Below are 15,914 nucleotides of genomic sequence, written 5' to 3' on the forward strand. Positions count from 1 at the left end.
TATTTAGATGTGGGTGTGCTGCTTGGGTATAGTCCGCCACGTCAGCCCAATTGTTGGAAGTCCCCAGCGTTTTCTAGGGGTTGTGAACCTTCTACGACGTGCAGTTTTATCACGACGACGTTTTCCTTTACCGAAAAGCTCATGGTAAATTTGAAATTAAATTTCGCACATAAATCCCAAGTAACTCCTAGGAGATAACCCGGATTCGACCCCATGGTTTCTGCTTAAGGAGCGGTATAGGTCAAACCACAGACCACAGTGGGTCAAACTATTAAGCTACCACAAGTTCTCTGCTTCTTGTTCGGTGTTTTAAATATTTAGAATATTTTTCTATACCAAAATTATAGTTTCTTGATTTATAAATGTATCTTTATATATATACAAATTTTATGGTCATACTCAAATATTCGAGATCCACGATCCTGGTATAAAAATATCAATATGTTAGTACTGAATTTGACAAAGGTTGTTTCAATATAGCACGAGAATGGAAACTATATTTTTTTCAAATTACCTTTACAACCTGTAGGCACAAAAAAAAAAAAAGGTACAACTAAAAGAATAACGTGACAACCATACTGTACGAGTATGGGACAATCATACTTATAGCTTTTATATAAAAAAAAACTTAAAAACTTTGTGAAATTCCATATATTTGCCAACTTTTGTGAAAGCGAAAGAACTCCAATAACCAGTATTCATTCCTAAACGTGTCAAATATATAAATCGGGGTAGTATCCCCTTTCTAAGAAAAACAAAATGTCGGAGTAATTGAAAACCTCCTTTTTCAAAGTCGGTTAAAAATATTAAAGACTACAATAATGACAACTTCGGGTTGTTCAGTGCGTCATTTCTTCTCTCGTCTATATTCTGATCACGCGATCCGTCGGTGATGGAAGGCTTATCAGCTTATCATATTTATAATCCATTTGCACCAAGTGGAATAAAAAGACATGAGTATCGTAGTCATCTCAGCGCAATTAATTAAGACTAAAATAAACGTTATATACGAGTAGGTCATACTGGTATCTCAATTACTAAATACTTTCCTGAAGATAATCAGTATCCACTACCGACTGATATCAAAGTACACTAACCCGTTTTTGTCGGTTGAAATTGAACAATCTAGGAAATAAATGTTGTTTCTGAACAGTCAATCTTTCTTTTCCGATGTGCTATTATAAATTAAACGATATGGCATACGGCTGAAATTGTAAGTTTTAGTTGCATTTTATCTTTTGATATCAAAGTAAATCAACATTCAGATTTCACTCATCCATTAACAACAATCTTAACGAAACAATGACGTTATTTTTTGTAATATAACGCACACAATCAACATAGCCCCGCGCTAGGGAAATCCAGTGTCGCGGGTGCCATGGACGCATACATAGACAACCACAAATTACACCAAACACACGCGAAAAAAAAAAATTATAGTCTGTTCCAATCTATTTTCAACAAAAAGTAAACAAACCTGTTTGGTTAAAATTCTAAAGCAATCACTCTATAAATCGAATAAGTAACCTTTCGCGCACATTTCGAAGTTTTATTAATGATGCACCATTTGATTTTTCTTCGCCCTAATAATGTTTAAATATTTTACTCAACGATAAATAAAGAATAACGACAACAATTTTATTTATAAAATGTTACTCATCGGAGATTCAACCGTTGCATGCAGAAAAAAGAAATTATGTCGTTTAATCCACGGCATGTAATTTAAAATAAGTGTACATTTTAAAACAGCTCTCCGTTCCGTTTTACGTAGACTTAACGCAACATCTGCTCCGGTAGTAACTTTATATTAACGGGATCTTTAATTTAAAATATTGTTTCAAACCTTAGCTTCCATAGTTCCAAGTGTTTTAATTATATAGTTATTTCCTTAGAATAATAACGCATAGAATGATAGTTTCATATCAAACGAACTGTCACAAGTGAGGCAAAAATCTAATTCATGTAGGCTAGTTTCAGTAGTAGGTTAATTTTCGGTTTTAGTGAATATGTATATAAAAATACAGGTTGAAACGCGTTTTTTCCTTGTGGAATGTGATCTTATTATCTATTTTATGTTTGTCTGACGTATTTTTACACTCATTTACCGCACATTTCGTCATTTTTAGCTAAAATTCTTGATCTGTTCGCGGTGCAAGTTGACCTTGAGCACTGACGGCCCGCCCGCTCGTGTAGGCCCTTTGGGAGCGTTTCAATTTGCCTCACTTAGCGTGTGCGGACTAGGTTTCTATGCGTTATTATTCTAAGGTTATTTTATAACAGCACATCAATGTTACTTATTTTCGTACTGTAATATTATAGTTAGAGAAGTTGCACTCAGATAAATCTGTTTAGTTTAAAGAGTTGATTAATATCAATATTTTAGTTGATTAATATAATATCACGGAAAGAATTCAAGCTGAGGATTACCTCTTTTTTTTCGAATTTTTGTCCTTGCTAATACGGTTCACTTTACTTGGATCAAGCGCCAGAGACTCTGGCTTATTATTGCAGAATTTATTCGAAATTAAAGCCATTTGACAAAATGTATATTTATATTACGTGTTCTTTTAATTCAGTTATTAAAAAAAATCGTTGGTATATGTAATGTACGGACAACGGCACATCAGATTACACGTTTTTGTTCGAAAATCGCCTCCATTGCAACGGAACAAGGTACGTCAATGTGTAACTTGATGTGTACCTATTGGATACAGCGGTTTTCTTGTTAAACTCCGAGACAAGTTTGTGTTTATTTCCTACTGTGAATTTTTTTTCACACCTTATACTAATCAGTGTACACCCTCAAGTTTATATATATTTTGTCACGCCCGTGAGTCAGTTGTCAAATTATATGTGAGTGTGACTGTAGTTTCACAGTACTCTTACCATTCAAAACTGGAAAGCAATGATAGTCACATTAGTGCTTGGCGGCAGAAGTAGGTATGGTAGCAGTGCTTCTATGAACGAACTCTTTCAAAAGGTAGTTTACTATACTTGATCGAATCAATCATAACATAGTTAGATTCTTACTTAAAATGCAATCACAGAGTTTTACATTATAAATAGTTTCGGAGCTCAGAACATATTACAAAGAAACAAATTATATGACCATCTCAAACAACATCTTGTTTTTTAAAATCACATTGCTTTTTCAGTGTATATATACATAGTAAACAGTGATTATGCTTTCCCAAAACAGACACGCAATCATCCTCCTGTAGAAATTTATTAGTAAAAAAGTTATTAACGGAATGGAAAATGCCATCTCAGGCTGCATAATTTTATCCCTGTCGTTATTAAGTGCTTTGAAGCTGTTGCTTTTTCTTGAATAAATTAATAGATCAATGAATAAACAAATATTTTGCCATGATAGCAGTATACCTTTTAAATAAAGGATCGTGGCAGCGAGAGGTGCCGGAAGCGAGACCCAGTTGTCTCCACAGGCGTGGAAGCATAGTGCTTAAAGTCGAAGTGTAACGTACCGAAATGAAGACCAAATCGTCGCAGTAACATGAAAGCGTTCTGTTTATGATTTCCTAAAGGATATCCTGCGCCACGGGACAAAAGGGCGAGCTGGGCTTTTAACTAGTATAATAATTTAGTAGCGGGCCTGACCAGTAGTATAACTCTATACAATGTGTTGATTTACATTCTTGCCATATTTGCAGAGGTCATTCTATGTCCAAAACAGAACCCAAAAAAAATCTATAACAATAAATCGAAAAAAATAAATCCTAAATTCTTATTTTTTATTTCAAATCCAAGGGTCATTGACGTACAGTATACGTGCCACAGGTACTAGCAACCATTCGTACAATGACCTATGCGCAGAAAATATGCATTTCAGATCTATTTGGTGGTAGGGTACGGGTAGGGACGGAGGAGAGTATTGTATCGAGCGCGTGATTGGTAGATCATCAGTCGCCTTTGCGTATTACGTCTACATTCCGCTGACATCGCGCATACGTTCTAGTTTCTCACGAAATACAACGTGGTTTGGTATGCAAATAAGAGTTAGTGCAAAAAAAACTGCTACAATTTTCACCAGACCCTGCATTACCATCAAGTGCGTTCTTATGGCATAATGTGAAACGTTTAGTTTACGCAGATTACGAGTGTCGAAGAATTGCGCGCACTAATGCAAATAATTAGTGTTAATGTAAAAAATTATAACAATACTAGTACATAAACATAATTTAAAAAATAGGTAAATAAGCGATCGAGAAAGATTACGTATCGCTCGGTGAAGCAAGTGGCGGAATCACTGTCCTCCGCGGTGAATATACTTGGGGACAATTTTACAAAACTTTACTATATAGAATTGGCCAAAATATTGAACAGAATATATTCTTCATATTTTTAAATAATTTAGCATTATTTCTATTATTAATTTCTTAAATATGTCGAGAATACAAATCAACACACTGAATAAATTTAGCAGCGTGTCTTGTATGTGGGCACGCCCGCTGAGCACACATAAGGACGCACACATTCGCATTATCTCACTGTGCATTGTAGTTGCACAGCCACACCGCGAGTGACGCTAAGTTAGCTAAGCTTACATAGCCGCATGCAACCAACTATATACAATATAGCTCAGTAAGCTTACATCGCGGTATGAACAGAAGTATGAAAACATGCCGCGGCTACATTTGCTAAAGCAAACTTAACTTAGCTACGCTCGTGGTGTGGTCTGCGCTTAAAGTATTCTAATGTCAAATGTATGTTTGTTATTTATAAATCTATTGTTATGTATATACAAACTCGCACTTCATTTCTATTTCACGATCATACTCCTCCATAGCCGAGATACCAATCCGCGATGCTTGTGTAACAATATCTATATTTTAGTACTGGATTTGACAAAGGTTGACGAGGACGTGGACGAGATTACTGTGATGAATACCTTAGTTTTCCAAATTGCGTTTTCTATCCTGTAGAAATTACTAAAATAATAATGTGACAACCCTCCACTCCTAGCAACGTATAAACATTGACGCTCCGAACACCCGGGAGTTGAATTAAGGATAAACTACGACTCCCGTCTGCCACGACTGCGGCGCACCTGTCAACACGGCGCGCCACACCCTAGCAGAGTGTGCAGTTTGTGGCCCTCAGCGGCATTCCCTGACTGCCATAGTAGAAGATCTCACTCTGCCAACTATCGTGGGCGCAATGCTCGGCAGCGAGAGATGCTGGGAGGCAATGGTCTCTTTTTGCGAGAGCATAATTTCGCAGGAGGAGGCCTCGGAGCGGCTCAGAGAAGACAATCCCCTCGCTGATCCGCTCCGAAGACAGCGGTCGGGTCGACGAAGGAGGCAGTACCGCCGCCGCAAACTGGGGTCGTGGGGTTAACGAGTCGACGCACCCGTTTGAGCGTCGCCACCAGTTTATGGTGAACGCGGCCGTTCTGGCGCTGACGTGCCCGTTCGGGCGTCGACGTGCCCTTTCGGGCGTTGACACGGCCGTACGAGTGTCGAACTGTCGGTCGAGTTTCAGCTGCCTTCAGTCGTCGGCGCAGTACTGACGCGATCGGAACCATTCGGACGTCTTCGGACGCATTCGGGTTAAGGAAAACATCGTTCAGGCGTTCGATGCAGCCGCCATCGCCAACTGGATGTGTTCGTGGCTGTTCGGGCGTTGACGCTACTGTGGCGCAGACACTCGGGTGTCGACGCTGCGATGCGATGCGATCGGAAATTCGCAGGAAACAGATTCGTTGCTAACGTGTGGCGAGCCACGTCGTACACGCCGATGCGAAACGCGAGTCTTTTTCGCGTAATTTTACATAAAATAATTGAATATCATGGTGGTGAAATATCCTGGCATTCAATAAACTTAAAAACTAAACTGTACCTATAGAGTAACAAACTGGTGTTAGACACTCGACGTCCAGGCGACTATTTTTCGTGTGATGAGTGCAGAAACCTACTATACTGCTACACTTCTTCCAAGAATCTTAGCACCCTCCTGGGTTTCGCTGAAGACACTCTAAGGTACACACCCTGTAGTTGGTACGCTGGAGCATTGCAGTAGGATGTGAGTGGCCGTTAACTTCCCCTCGCTCTGCATAGAGGGCTTTCCGTGATAGCTAGACTGAAAAGATGTTTATTATGTGAACCATGACCCGTTAGAGCGGCAGTTAAGAGTGCGTAGCTCTTTCCTTCTGAGTTTAAGAATTTTATGAGATTGCCTGGCGTTGAGCACGAGGAGTATTTCCCTAGCTTGTTTACAAACGGTAAGGGTTATGAAGTTTTTGTACCTTTGTGTATATTTGCTCTTGACCGTTGGTAGGGGAGAAATAATGTAGGTAGTAAGCTCTGGTACTCGAAATACAGGTAAGTAATAACTATGCAACAAATAAATTATTGTATCCGAAAGTTAGGAGTTGAGGAAACGTTCCATGACAAGTCGTATGAAGCAATCAACAGTTCGTGGAATACGTTTAGAGAGGGACTTAGGGAAATCTACAAAGGAGTAAAAGGGTAGGTACCCTTAGATCCTGTTGATATATTTAGAGGACGGCTGGGGCGTTTGAAGAGAGACTGTTTAAGCGTTCTTTGATGTTAAAGTAAGTACTATATTTAAATCCATTCCTCTTTACAACCACATAAACCAATTATGTATGTATGTTCCACTCTGACATGGGGAAATACAAATGACACTTATTTTATTAAAGCAATAAAAAAGAAAATGCATCATAGTTTTGGCCTTGGTAATCGTGTAAGTTTTTAATGTCAAACTCTTGTCAAACTGCTGACTGATAAGCTGGTGTACTTTTTTTTAGAAACTAATTTGTAAACTCTTCCACAACGAGACCTTTAGAATAGAAATGTGAGGAGTTGAAACAAAAAAAAAGTTAATTTATAACAGTAGTATCAAATTCAGCTATTAACAGGAACAATGTGGGGGTAATATGTATGAAAATAAACAATGCTTTACATCAGATACAAAAGTGTAGATATAATAATCTCTAACATCTATCAACTAATTTTTAGTTCAATCGCACTCAGCTGGATGGCGTTAGTTATATTTTGAAACACGCTAGTGTTTTGATGATTTCGTAGCATAGGTAAATCCATTATGCAAACATCATTAGTATTCAATACCTAGTATATGGGCTTAATATTTGATTAAATACTCTAGCATTAATAATCTGATCATAATACTCTAGCATTACTATTCTATTTGTCATTGTATTTTTTATTAAATCAACTTTTTATTTATTTCTATTTTATTTATATATCAAGTAAAAGGAAGAACAGGTAGGTTGTCAGCTACATGCTTATCCGTAATAGTTGCAGAGCCACGCACTGCTACTGCGCCCGACACCCTGAGACATAAGTTGCCAAGTTCCACGTGCCTGTAATTTCGCCAGCACCCTCACTCTTCAAAACCGGAACACAGTAATGCTGACATTACTGCTTGGCGGCAGAAATAGTTAAGATGGCAATACTTCCCTGGACGAACTCTTTCACAAGGAGCTCTGCTGCTACCTTTGGTGGACTGCAGCAAAATTTAGCAACCAAGGCCGTTCGTACTACATTAGCTTATACTACATCACACATATAATATACTAGTATTACTATTCTGTTTGTAATTGCAATTTATACGCAAGAAAGAATATTTCATTGTATCAACATAAATCACCTCACGTGATAATATTCAAAAATTCGTTCTTAAGAAAAAATCCTTCCAACTTACAAGACTCGGAACGTGCGTCTGCATGCCAATGTGGCCCTAGCTAGGTATAACTTGAATAGGTATTATTTATGTGTGCCTACTCCATCGCCAAGGTGCTTTTTAATATTATAACAGAATAATTTCACGAAATAAATAAATAAATATTGAATTGTGATAGTAATAAAACATTTTGTACTTAAAAGTTTACTCGCATACATTAATATCCCCACACCAGGAACCCTGTGTCACGGATGCTATGGACACAACAACTAATCACACCCAAACTCATGAGAGAAATAAGTGTAGGCCATATTTACATGGCCTTGTATCTATTCTACGTCCCGGCCCGGGAATTTAATCTAACCTAACCCGGGACCTCTGCGTAGCAAACCAGCATGGTATAATGCTAACACAACTCAATTTGTTAAGTTTTCACTCCAAAACCGCTGAACCAATATTGATGAATTTGGGTATAGAGATAGATGGGACTTAGGAGAAGGACATAAGCCATTTTTTGTCAGAAATAAAATCTCAAAGGGGGTTTGTATGGATTCTATGGAGAATTAATAAAACTATGAAAATTAGTATATTACAGTAGACTACTCAAAGTACTATTATCAAGTAGTTATAAACACGCGCGTAAAAATTTTGATCTATTCGACTTTTTAACAAAAACGAATTATATTATAATATTGAAGTAGTCGCACATCTTTCGCGTCACATAACTCACACTTTGCAATTTGGTCATTATTATTTTGCACTTACCGTAAACTGTATGAAAGAAAAATCACAATTTTAAAGCTCTATAAACGCTTCTTTTTGCCTTTTTACATCTTTTCTTCTATTAGGTTTTATTGTGAGAATTTTTTCGATAACTCGTTCCGTTCAGGTATTTTTTATTGGAATTCTAACAGGGAACTCGTTCAGTCGCGGATAATTGCATTACTCGGAAATTATCTCTGTTTGTTCATAATTTACCGTTCCGGCTTAGTTTATTTTGGGAGTAAATATCAATTTATCATTCCTACGAGGCCTATTAATAAACAATTTTGATATAAATCCTTACTTCATCAAACGAAATACAAATACGATCCATTTATAATATTGAAACGTTACGACCAAACCTAATTACTCTAAGTGCGACCAAATGATGAATGACCAAAAACAACCGTCTAGTAAACGCTCTTTTTAACCGACATTAAAAAAAATATTTTTTTTGTACGTATGTCCGTTATTTGTGAACCGATTTTCATAATTTTTTCTTGTTGGAAAGACTTTCAGAGAGTCCCATTTCATTTTGGAGAAAATCATCCACCTCTAAGGGTGGCTGATCACGCATGAACATTAATTTTTATAAATAGCGCCTAAATTTTACTTAAGGAGCAATTATTTTAATGGTTGGTTTTGCTATTCTCCAATTCAAGGCGTTTTTCTCTCTCAATATACTTTGAGTAGTGAGAACCGATTTTTTTATCTCCTGTGTCAAGTCCTGTATAGTGGCGAACTAGGGGATATTTCAATAAAACTTGGCAAATAGATGTAATTCCACGTACTTTTGTCGGTTTTTTTAGTACTCTGTACTAATTTTAGTCTAAATCATAGTTTCCCATATTGGTCCCCACATATATGAAGAGTCCTCTCTTCAGCGCTCACTGGGTGACGTTAGCCGTTAATGCTATCCAGGGGATGCTACCGCATTTGAAAAAATAAACTCGGAATAATCTATACAAACTACACTATATATAAATACAATTTTTTTCTTTGCAATTTTTTGTGTTAAGTTAATATAAAAAACACATGTTTTCAATTGTTTCTTGTGGCTGTGGGCGTTGTATATTTTTTATCTTGTCTAAGTGGGCAGTCAGACGAAATGTATGGGTACCTAAATCAATATTATACTCAATTAAAATAAACTAACACAAATTATATATTAGGTACAAAATATTATTTACAGTCAAGGAATAAAATCAATTAACACATTTTAATTACAAATCAATTTAATTTATGTCTCAGTCATGTTCCAGCGAATTTGAATTTAATTCTCTGCAAACATCAGATACCGTAATGATGAATGAAATTTGAATTCCCGACAATAAAACCGTTTAATTATTGGTTTAAATTGATAGATAATGAAATATTGGCGTATCTGAAATGTATTTTTGCTACCTGATGTATTTGTAAATGTATTTTACTTATTGTATTCGTATATATGGAAATCATATAGCGTAAATCGTTTGATGCGAGAAATCAATATTGCAATACCAGAATGTAGTGTCAAAGCTTTTTCTAAAACAAAAAAGCAGTGCTGATAAAAGTCATAACGCATGACAACATAATATCGAGTTATTACGTCTCGAAGGGTCGTATTCCAGAACTCTACTCAATACTCAAGTCAGGACTTGAGTCAATACTCAATTAGTGAGCACTGAAAATCATACTCAAGTCCTTGCCATTAGGGTCGTATTTCCAGTGCTTGAAATCATACTCAAGTCTGCTCAAGTCCTGACTTGAGCATTGAGTAGAGTTCTGGAATACGACCCTGAAAGACTCTTCTATACCGGAGGGCGAGTGTAAAGGTGGTTAAAGATTTCGGATTCTTATTTTTATAGAATGCTTTTTGCTCTTGTGTAAGTATTGTTTAGTTTTTGCTTATTGCTATCAAAACAAAATATATTTTAGGACGATGGGATAGATTGATAAACCGAAAATATTCCAAATTAATATCTACTAGAATTTATTCTTGTTGTTGTCATATCGATGTGGTGAAAGGGTTTGTCAATTGGCGTAAGGTACTAACCGATTGTTGCCCAGGGTGAGCCAGACGTATTGGACAGAAACCTTTAAGAATTCATTCAAGTTATACTATACAAATTTAATATAAATACTACAGACTTTCTTAATTATTGCACTGTGTTTATTGAAAATCACTTTCTGTGCAAAATCCCAAACTGTCCTAAATTTTATAGAAATTTATGGTCACCTTAACACTAATGGAGATCTCAAACACTATAGCGCATTTCCAGATAAAATCCATTCGTCGGTCACATTCGAGTGAAGACAGTCAATCGGTGAAAATATACAGCACGTTAGAAATAGTTAGTGTTATAATTTAGTGTCAATTCAGTGCAAATCAGTGTTTGTTAGGGCAAACCAGTGTAAAATTTAATGGCATTAAACAATAAGTAAGTTTAAAATTTTGAAGTTTTTAAAATCTTCGTTTTTGTCGTATGTGTTTTATTGCTTACTACATACAATCAAGCGTCTATGCTACATTCTTCAATGTATTGAACAAATTGCAATCACGACCGCATACCACTGACGAATTTTAATATGTCGAGCCGGTTCCATCATATTCAAAGGAATGGAGAGGGAAAAAAAACTTGAAAGCATTTCATCTTGAGATTTTTTTTAAATACGCTGCTCTTCACATCTAAGACAGAGCAGCGTTTTACTTGGCGGATATCCGGAACAGCGCGTATTAGTTCAAGGAAGTTCGCGGTCTTATTTCTGGCATTGGTTTTTTAAAAGGCAGTCAGCGAGCTTTTTCCCTCAATCTCCGGCTGTTTGTAGGTGGAGAAAGTTAAGTAACACCGCTCTAGTTTAATACGTGAGACTGCAGAATCCATGTATTATATACATAAGAACTTATAAATAGGAGGAATATTTTGATAACCCGCATCAGTGTTATTATACCGTAACATTTCAAGTACCATTAAGTGCCCTTTTGACATTATTTCACTTCAAACAATGTGCATTGGATTTTAATGTATTGTAATATTAAATATTACATACAATAATACTTGATTAAATGCATGACATAATTCATAATATCATATATTATATTAAATTCCACAATATTTCCAATACATGCACTTGGTATTGTAAAGTATATAAGGATGTAATGGATTTCGCCTAAAGGTATACAGAGTGAATATTTTCTTTGTTTAACATTGTGCCTTATTGGAATAATTTTTTTGAATATTTAATTTAAAATAAATAAGCATTACACAAATCCCATACGTTGCTATGATCCCAAAGTAAGTAACTAAAGCAATTGTGCTAAGGAAATCGGAAACAATGACAGTACTACAAACACCCAGATCCGAGACAATGTAGGGATATAATTATGACTGAGATTTTATTGTCTAAAGAACAAACGAAAGGCGTAGCCCAATCTGTAACATAATTCTATACTTTAAGAAATGAAACTATTTTCCCGGATTTAAATCGCGTATATTTGTTTTTTCAAACAAACCGACGTTTCGGGCCCTTTACAGGTCCCATGTTCACGGTTGAATGAGGTGGTACAGTCATTAACCAGTTAATAATAATAATAATAATAACGCACACACTCAACATAGCCCCGCACTAGGGAAATCCTGTGTCGCGGGTACCATGGACACACACATAGACAACCACAAATTACACCCATTACAAATATTTCTCCAGGCCCGGGAATCGAACCCGGGGACCTCTGCGTGGCAGTCCGGTATGGTAACCATTCGGCCACGGAGGTAGTTAAAGTTAAGTTAAGTTATGTCTAATATTAGTGCAAACCACCCAATTTTTTCAACTTAGTTACAAAAGTTGTTAATTAAATACCTTTTTTTTTATTTTAACCAAAAGACACCAAAAGTTTTCATTTTACAAGTAAATTTTAGAACAAACAACGAAAAAATTCTTTAGGTGCTATTTTCTCAAAACTATGACCATATTGGTTAACACGTTATTACTTATCAGCATCCATCTCAGAATTTTTGTATAGTATTTTGTTCTACATACTTGATGTATAACTAGCAATTACTTTACTACGGTAGTGTGTTTATAAAGTTTTGTATTTGTAGTTAAAAATATAATAGTAATGTTTTGATTTTTTCGTCTATTTAATCATTCCGGGGTTTCAGAGACTTGGTTTGATCCGATCTATGTATATTACTTCAAGTATGGGTAAATATACTTACTTTTTGAAATTTCAGAAAAACACATTAAAATATAATAGGATTAGAGTGGTCTTGTCAATTTATAAATTCTCCAAAATTCATTCACTTCACCCTGGAACGTGAAGTTGGCAAGTTCCATGTGCCTATACTTTGCCATACCAGCACATTACGTTTCATAACCGCAATACAATGATGCTCACGTTACTGCTTGGTGGCAAAAACAGGTACAGCTGCAGGACAAATTCCTTTACAAGGAGCTCTACTGCTACTAAAATATCACATAGAAAATGAAGTGGGAAAACGGGATTAAAATTAGTTGAAAAATAGTTACAGGTATTTAGATACCAGAAGGGCTAGCACGACAGAGGGCGATAATAATGCAACATACTCATATACCCGCACTAGGGTAAGCCTGTATCGCGAGTGCCATGGACACACACATAGACAACCACAAATCACATACAAACTCACGAGAGAAATAAATGTAGGCCATAAACATATTTCTCCCGGTCTGGGAATCGAACTCAGGACCTCTGCGCGGCAGTCCAGCATGATAACCGTTCGATCACGAAGGCAGTTGAAATTAAAATATTATTACTAGTTAGTAGTAGGTACTGCAGTCTGGATACTGGAGCCCAAACTCGTTGTATGTAAAAACCATCTTTTCTGTTGAAATTAGGATACTTTTTAATTTCAATGGTTCTCGCAGCATTCCAGGCAGAAAACGGACTCCTTTGTCGACAGTTTGTCAAAGTTAATTGAATGTATAGGTTTATCTATAACATGTTCGCAGACTGCAGACTTTTTACAAGACGATAGTGCTTGACATCAGCTATATATGTATTCTTTGGCGCGAGAAGAAAAATGCTTTACTGTATCTGTCCAATGTAATACCGAACTCACAGTAAAAAACTGATGTATGCCCGTGATGACCCTTAATGGTTAAAACATACTAAAGATATATCAAAAATTTTCGGATTCATTTTCAGCATATTCATTACAGTTGATAGAAGCGCTATAAATATTTTTGAGTTATATAAGTACCCTACAATGCGAACAATATTTCCCTTGTCTGTGACTAATTTGAAGTTAATTTCATTTTCAGCGATTACAAGAACAAAGAAAATGCATCGTGTCAGGCGCATTCAACGCTCACATTGGACATGGACAATAAGGTTGAAAACTACAATCCTTTAATTCATAGGAAAGTGGCGCATCCCACATCGTAAGTAAACGTATCTTAGAGTCGTATTCTAGAACTCTACTCAATGCTCAAGTCGGGATTGCACTGGAAACACAAGCATTGGAAATACGACCCTAATTGCAAGGACTTGTGTATGATTTTCAGTGCTCACTGCAATACTCAAGTCCTGACTTGAGTATTGAATAGAGTTCTGAAATACGACCCTTAATTAATAACGCTCACAATAATAACGCTCACAATCAACATAGCCCCGCACTAGGGAAACCCTGTGTCGCGGGTGCCATGGACACACACACACAAATTACAAATTACACCCAAACACACGAGAGAAATAAATGTAGGCCATACAAATATTTCTCCCGGCCCGGGAATCGAACCTGGGACCTCTGCATGGCAGTCCGGCATGGTAACCGTTCGACCACGGAGGCAGTTGAATTGTCTCCTATCTCCTTCCCTTCGAGTATATACCCAGAAATAGAGACGTAATAAGGTCCATCCATCCCTGGCAACTCATCAGGCAAATGGGCTTTATACCACTTTTAAATATCAACTCTCGTTTGCGCTGAAATCACAAATTAGAAAGCTGAAATAGTACAGCACCAACAACTGACATGTGTGTACGTCTCCGTATATTAAAAAAATATTCTATAATTATTGTTATAAAGATAATATCTCTAACTATGGGGAGCTGTTCCATTCGGTGGTGTGGGAAAAACAGCAAAACATCTAATTATAAAACAAACGGAATCAAATTTCATTGGTAATTAAATATTAAATGTGTAATTTTCAATTTTCGTCCATTATAGCAAAGCTCACGTTAAACTGGTCGTTTCAAGTGTAACAACTAACGACACTCGTCAATTGTTTCGAATTCGCCTTAAATACACAAAAAGGCCTAAAAAGGCCATAAAAATAAGGAACAAAAAACAACACGAAACTAAAATAAAGGAGAGAAAATAAACAAGAAAAACAAACGCATTAAAAGAAAAGCAAAACAAAAAGAAAGAAGATAGGAAACGAGAAATAGACACAACACAAACAACGTCAAACCAGACATGACACGAATTAAGTTTGTTGCGAGCCGAAGTTGCAAAAAAAATCAATTTATTTTACTAATTAATTTAATACAAATTACAATCTAAATGTACAATATAAAAGTAGACAATAAGTAATCGAAGTTGGATTACGAATGCCGCGATATTCGATGCTCCGGGCAGCCGTCTCCACTTTTGACGTCAACGCGATCACGTTGTCTTCAAAGTACAGGGCTGACGCTGCACCCCGTGCAGCGAGCTAGCGCCTCGTGCAATGCACTATTGTTTTCAGGTCGCCGCTTATTCAGCGATTCCCCTACGTTCGCCTTGCGTAACACCTCCCCTCTCAGAACAGCGATTATTGACGACGTTAATCGTGATTTGAGCTAGGGGTTGATTAGGGTTAACCCTTCTGGGTTCTGGAAGAGCGTAGACATGTTGCTCTTCTTCATTGTATTGTTCCGGTGAAGTCTTCAATTGTTTCAAATAGTACTTGCGGTAACATATGCCACTAACGAGTGCACATGCACTTAACATGATCACGTACAATGGGATAGTGGTGTGATAGAGGCTGTAATCATAGTCATCTTTAAGTTTCACTGGCTGCTGTTGAGAGTTGAGACTTTAGGGAGATTTTCCAAATTTACGGAATGCAACTTGAATGCTGGTATAGAAGATGAGATGATAGGAGTGTCGTTAGGTAAGTCCATTATTTTTAGTCCTTTCCCTCTCAAGCGATCGTTGGCGTTGGATACTGTAAAGTGCGGCGTTTCTAGATAGCATTGGTGCGGGATTATGGCAAGATAACTTCCTTGTAGAGATTTGTACAAATGTTGTCCGCAGGAAAGATGAACTTTTGTTGGAGCAGGAAAGCTGATGGTGTAATGCTTCTCGTCGAGTTTTTCGAACGCTGGTTTGTATAACGTAACTGACACAGAGCTGCAATTGGTGTTCTGTTGCTGTATTATGAGCTGCTGGAAACAGTCCTCTGATGTTCGGCTTGGCAGGTTATATGTCTCCTCGCATAAGTACCATTTGCTGGTCTTCGGGCAT

The 15,914-nt window shown here is 36.9% G+C and overlaps 1 protein-coding gene across 1 annotated transcript in view; it reads left to right on the forward strand.

The window, feature by feature from the left end:
* The first annotated feature begins 10,804 nt into the window (after positions 1–10,804).
* The window catches only part of LOC113225792 (proton-coupled amino acid transporter-like protein pathetic), a 45,076-nt gene continuing 39,966 nt past the window's right edge, over positions 10,805–15,914 (forward strand). Inside the window, exons 1-2 of the mRNA XM_026458196.1 lie at positions 10,805–10,865; positions 13,729–13,848. Coding sequence (XP_026313981.1) covers positions 10,849–10,865; positions 13,729–13,848 — 137 coding nt within the window. The 5' untranslated portion in view covers positions 10,805–10,848. The remainder of the gene's footprint in view (positions 10,866–13,728; positions 13,849–15,914) is intronic.

Source organism: Hyposmocoma kahamanoa, unplaced genomic scaffold (assembly GCF_003589595.1).
Source record: "Hyposmocoma kahamanoa isolate Upper Pololo Valley unplaced genomic scaffold, ASM358959v1 174576, whole genome shotgun sequence".
Classification (NCBI taxonomy): Eukaryota; Metazoa; Arthropoda; class Insecta; order Lepidoptera; family Cosmopterigidae; genus Hyposmocoma; species Hyposmocoma kahamanoa.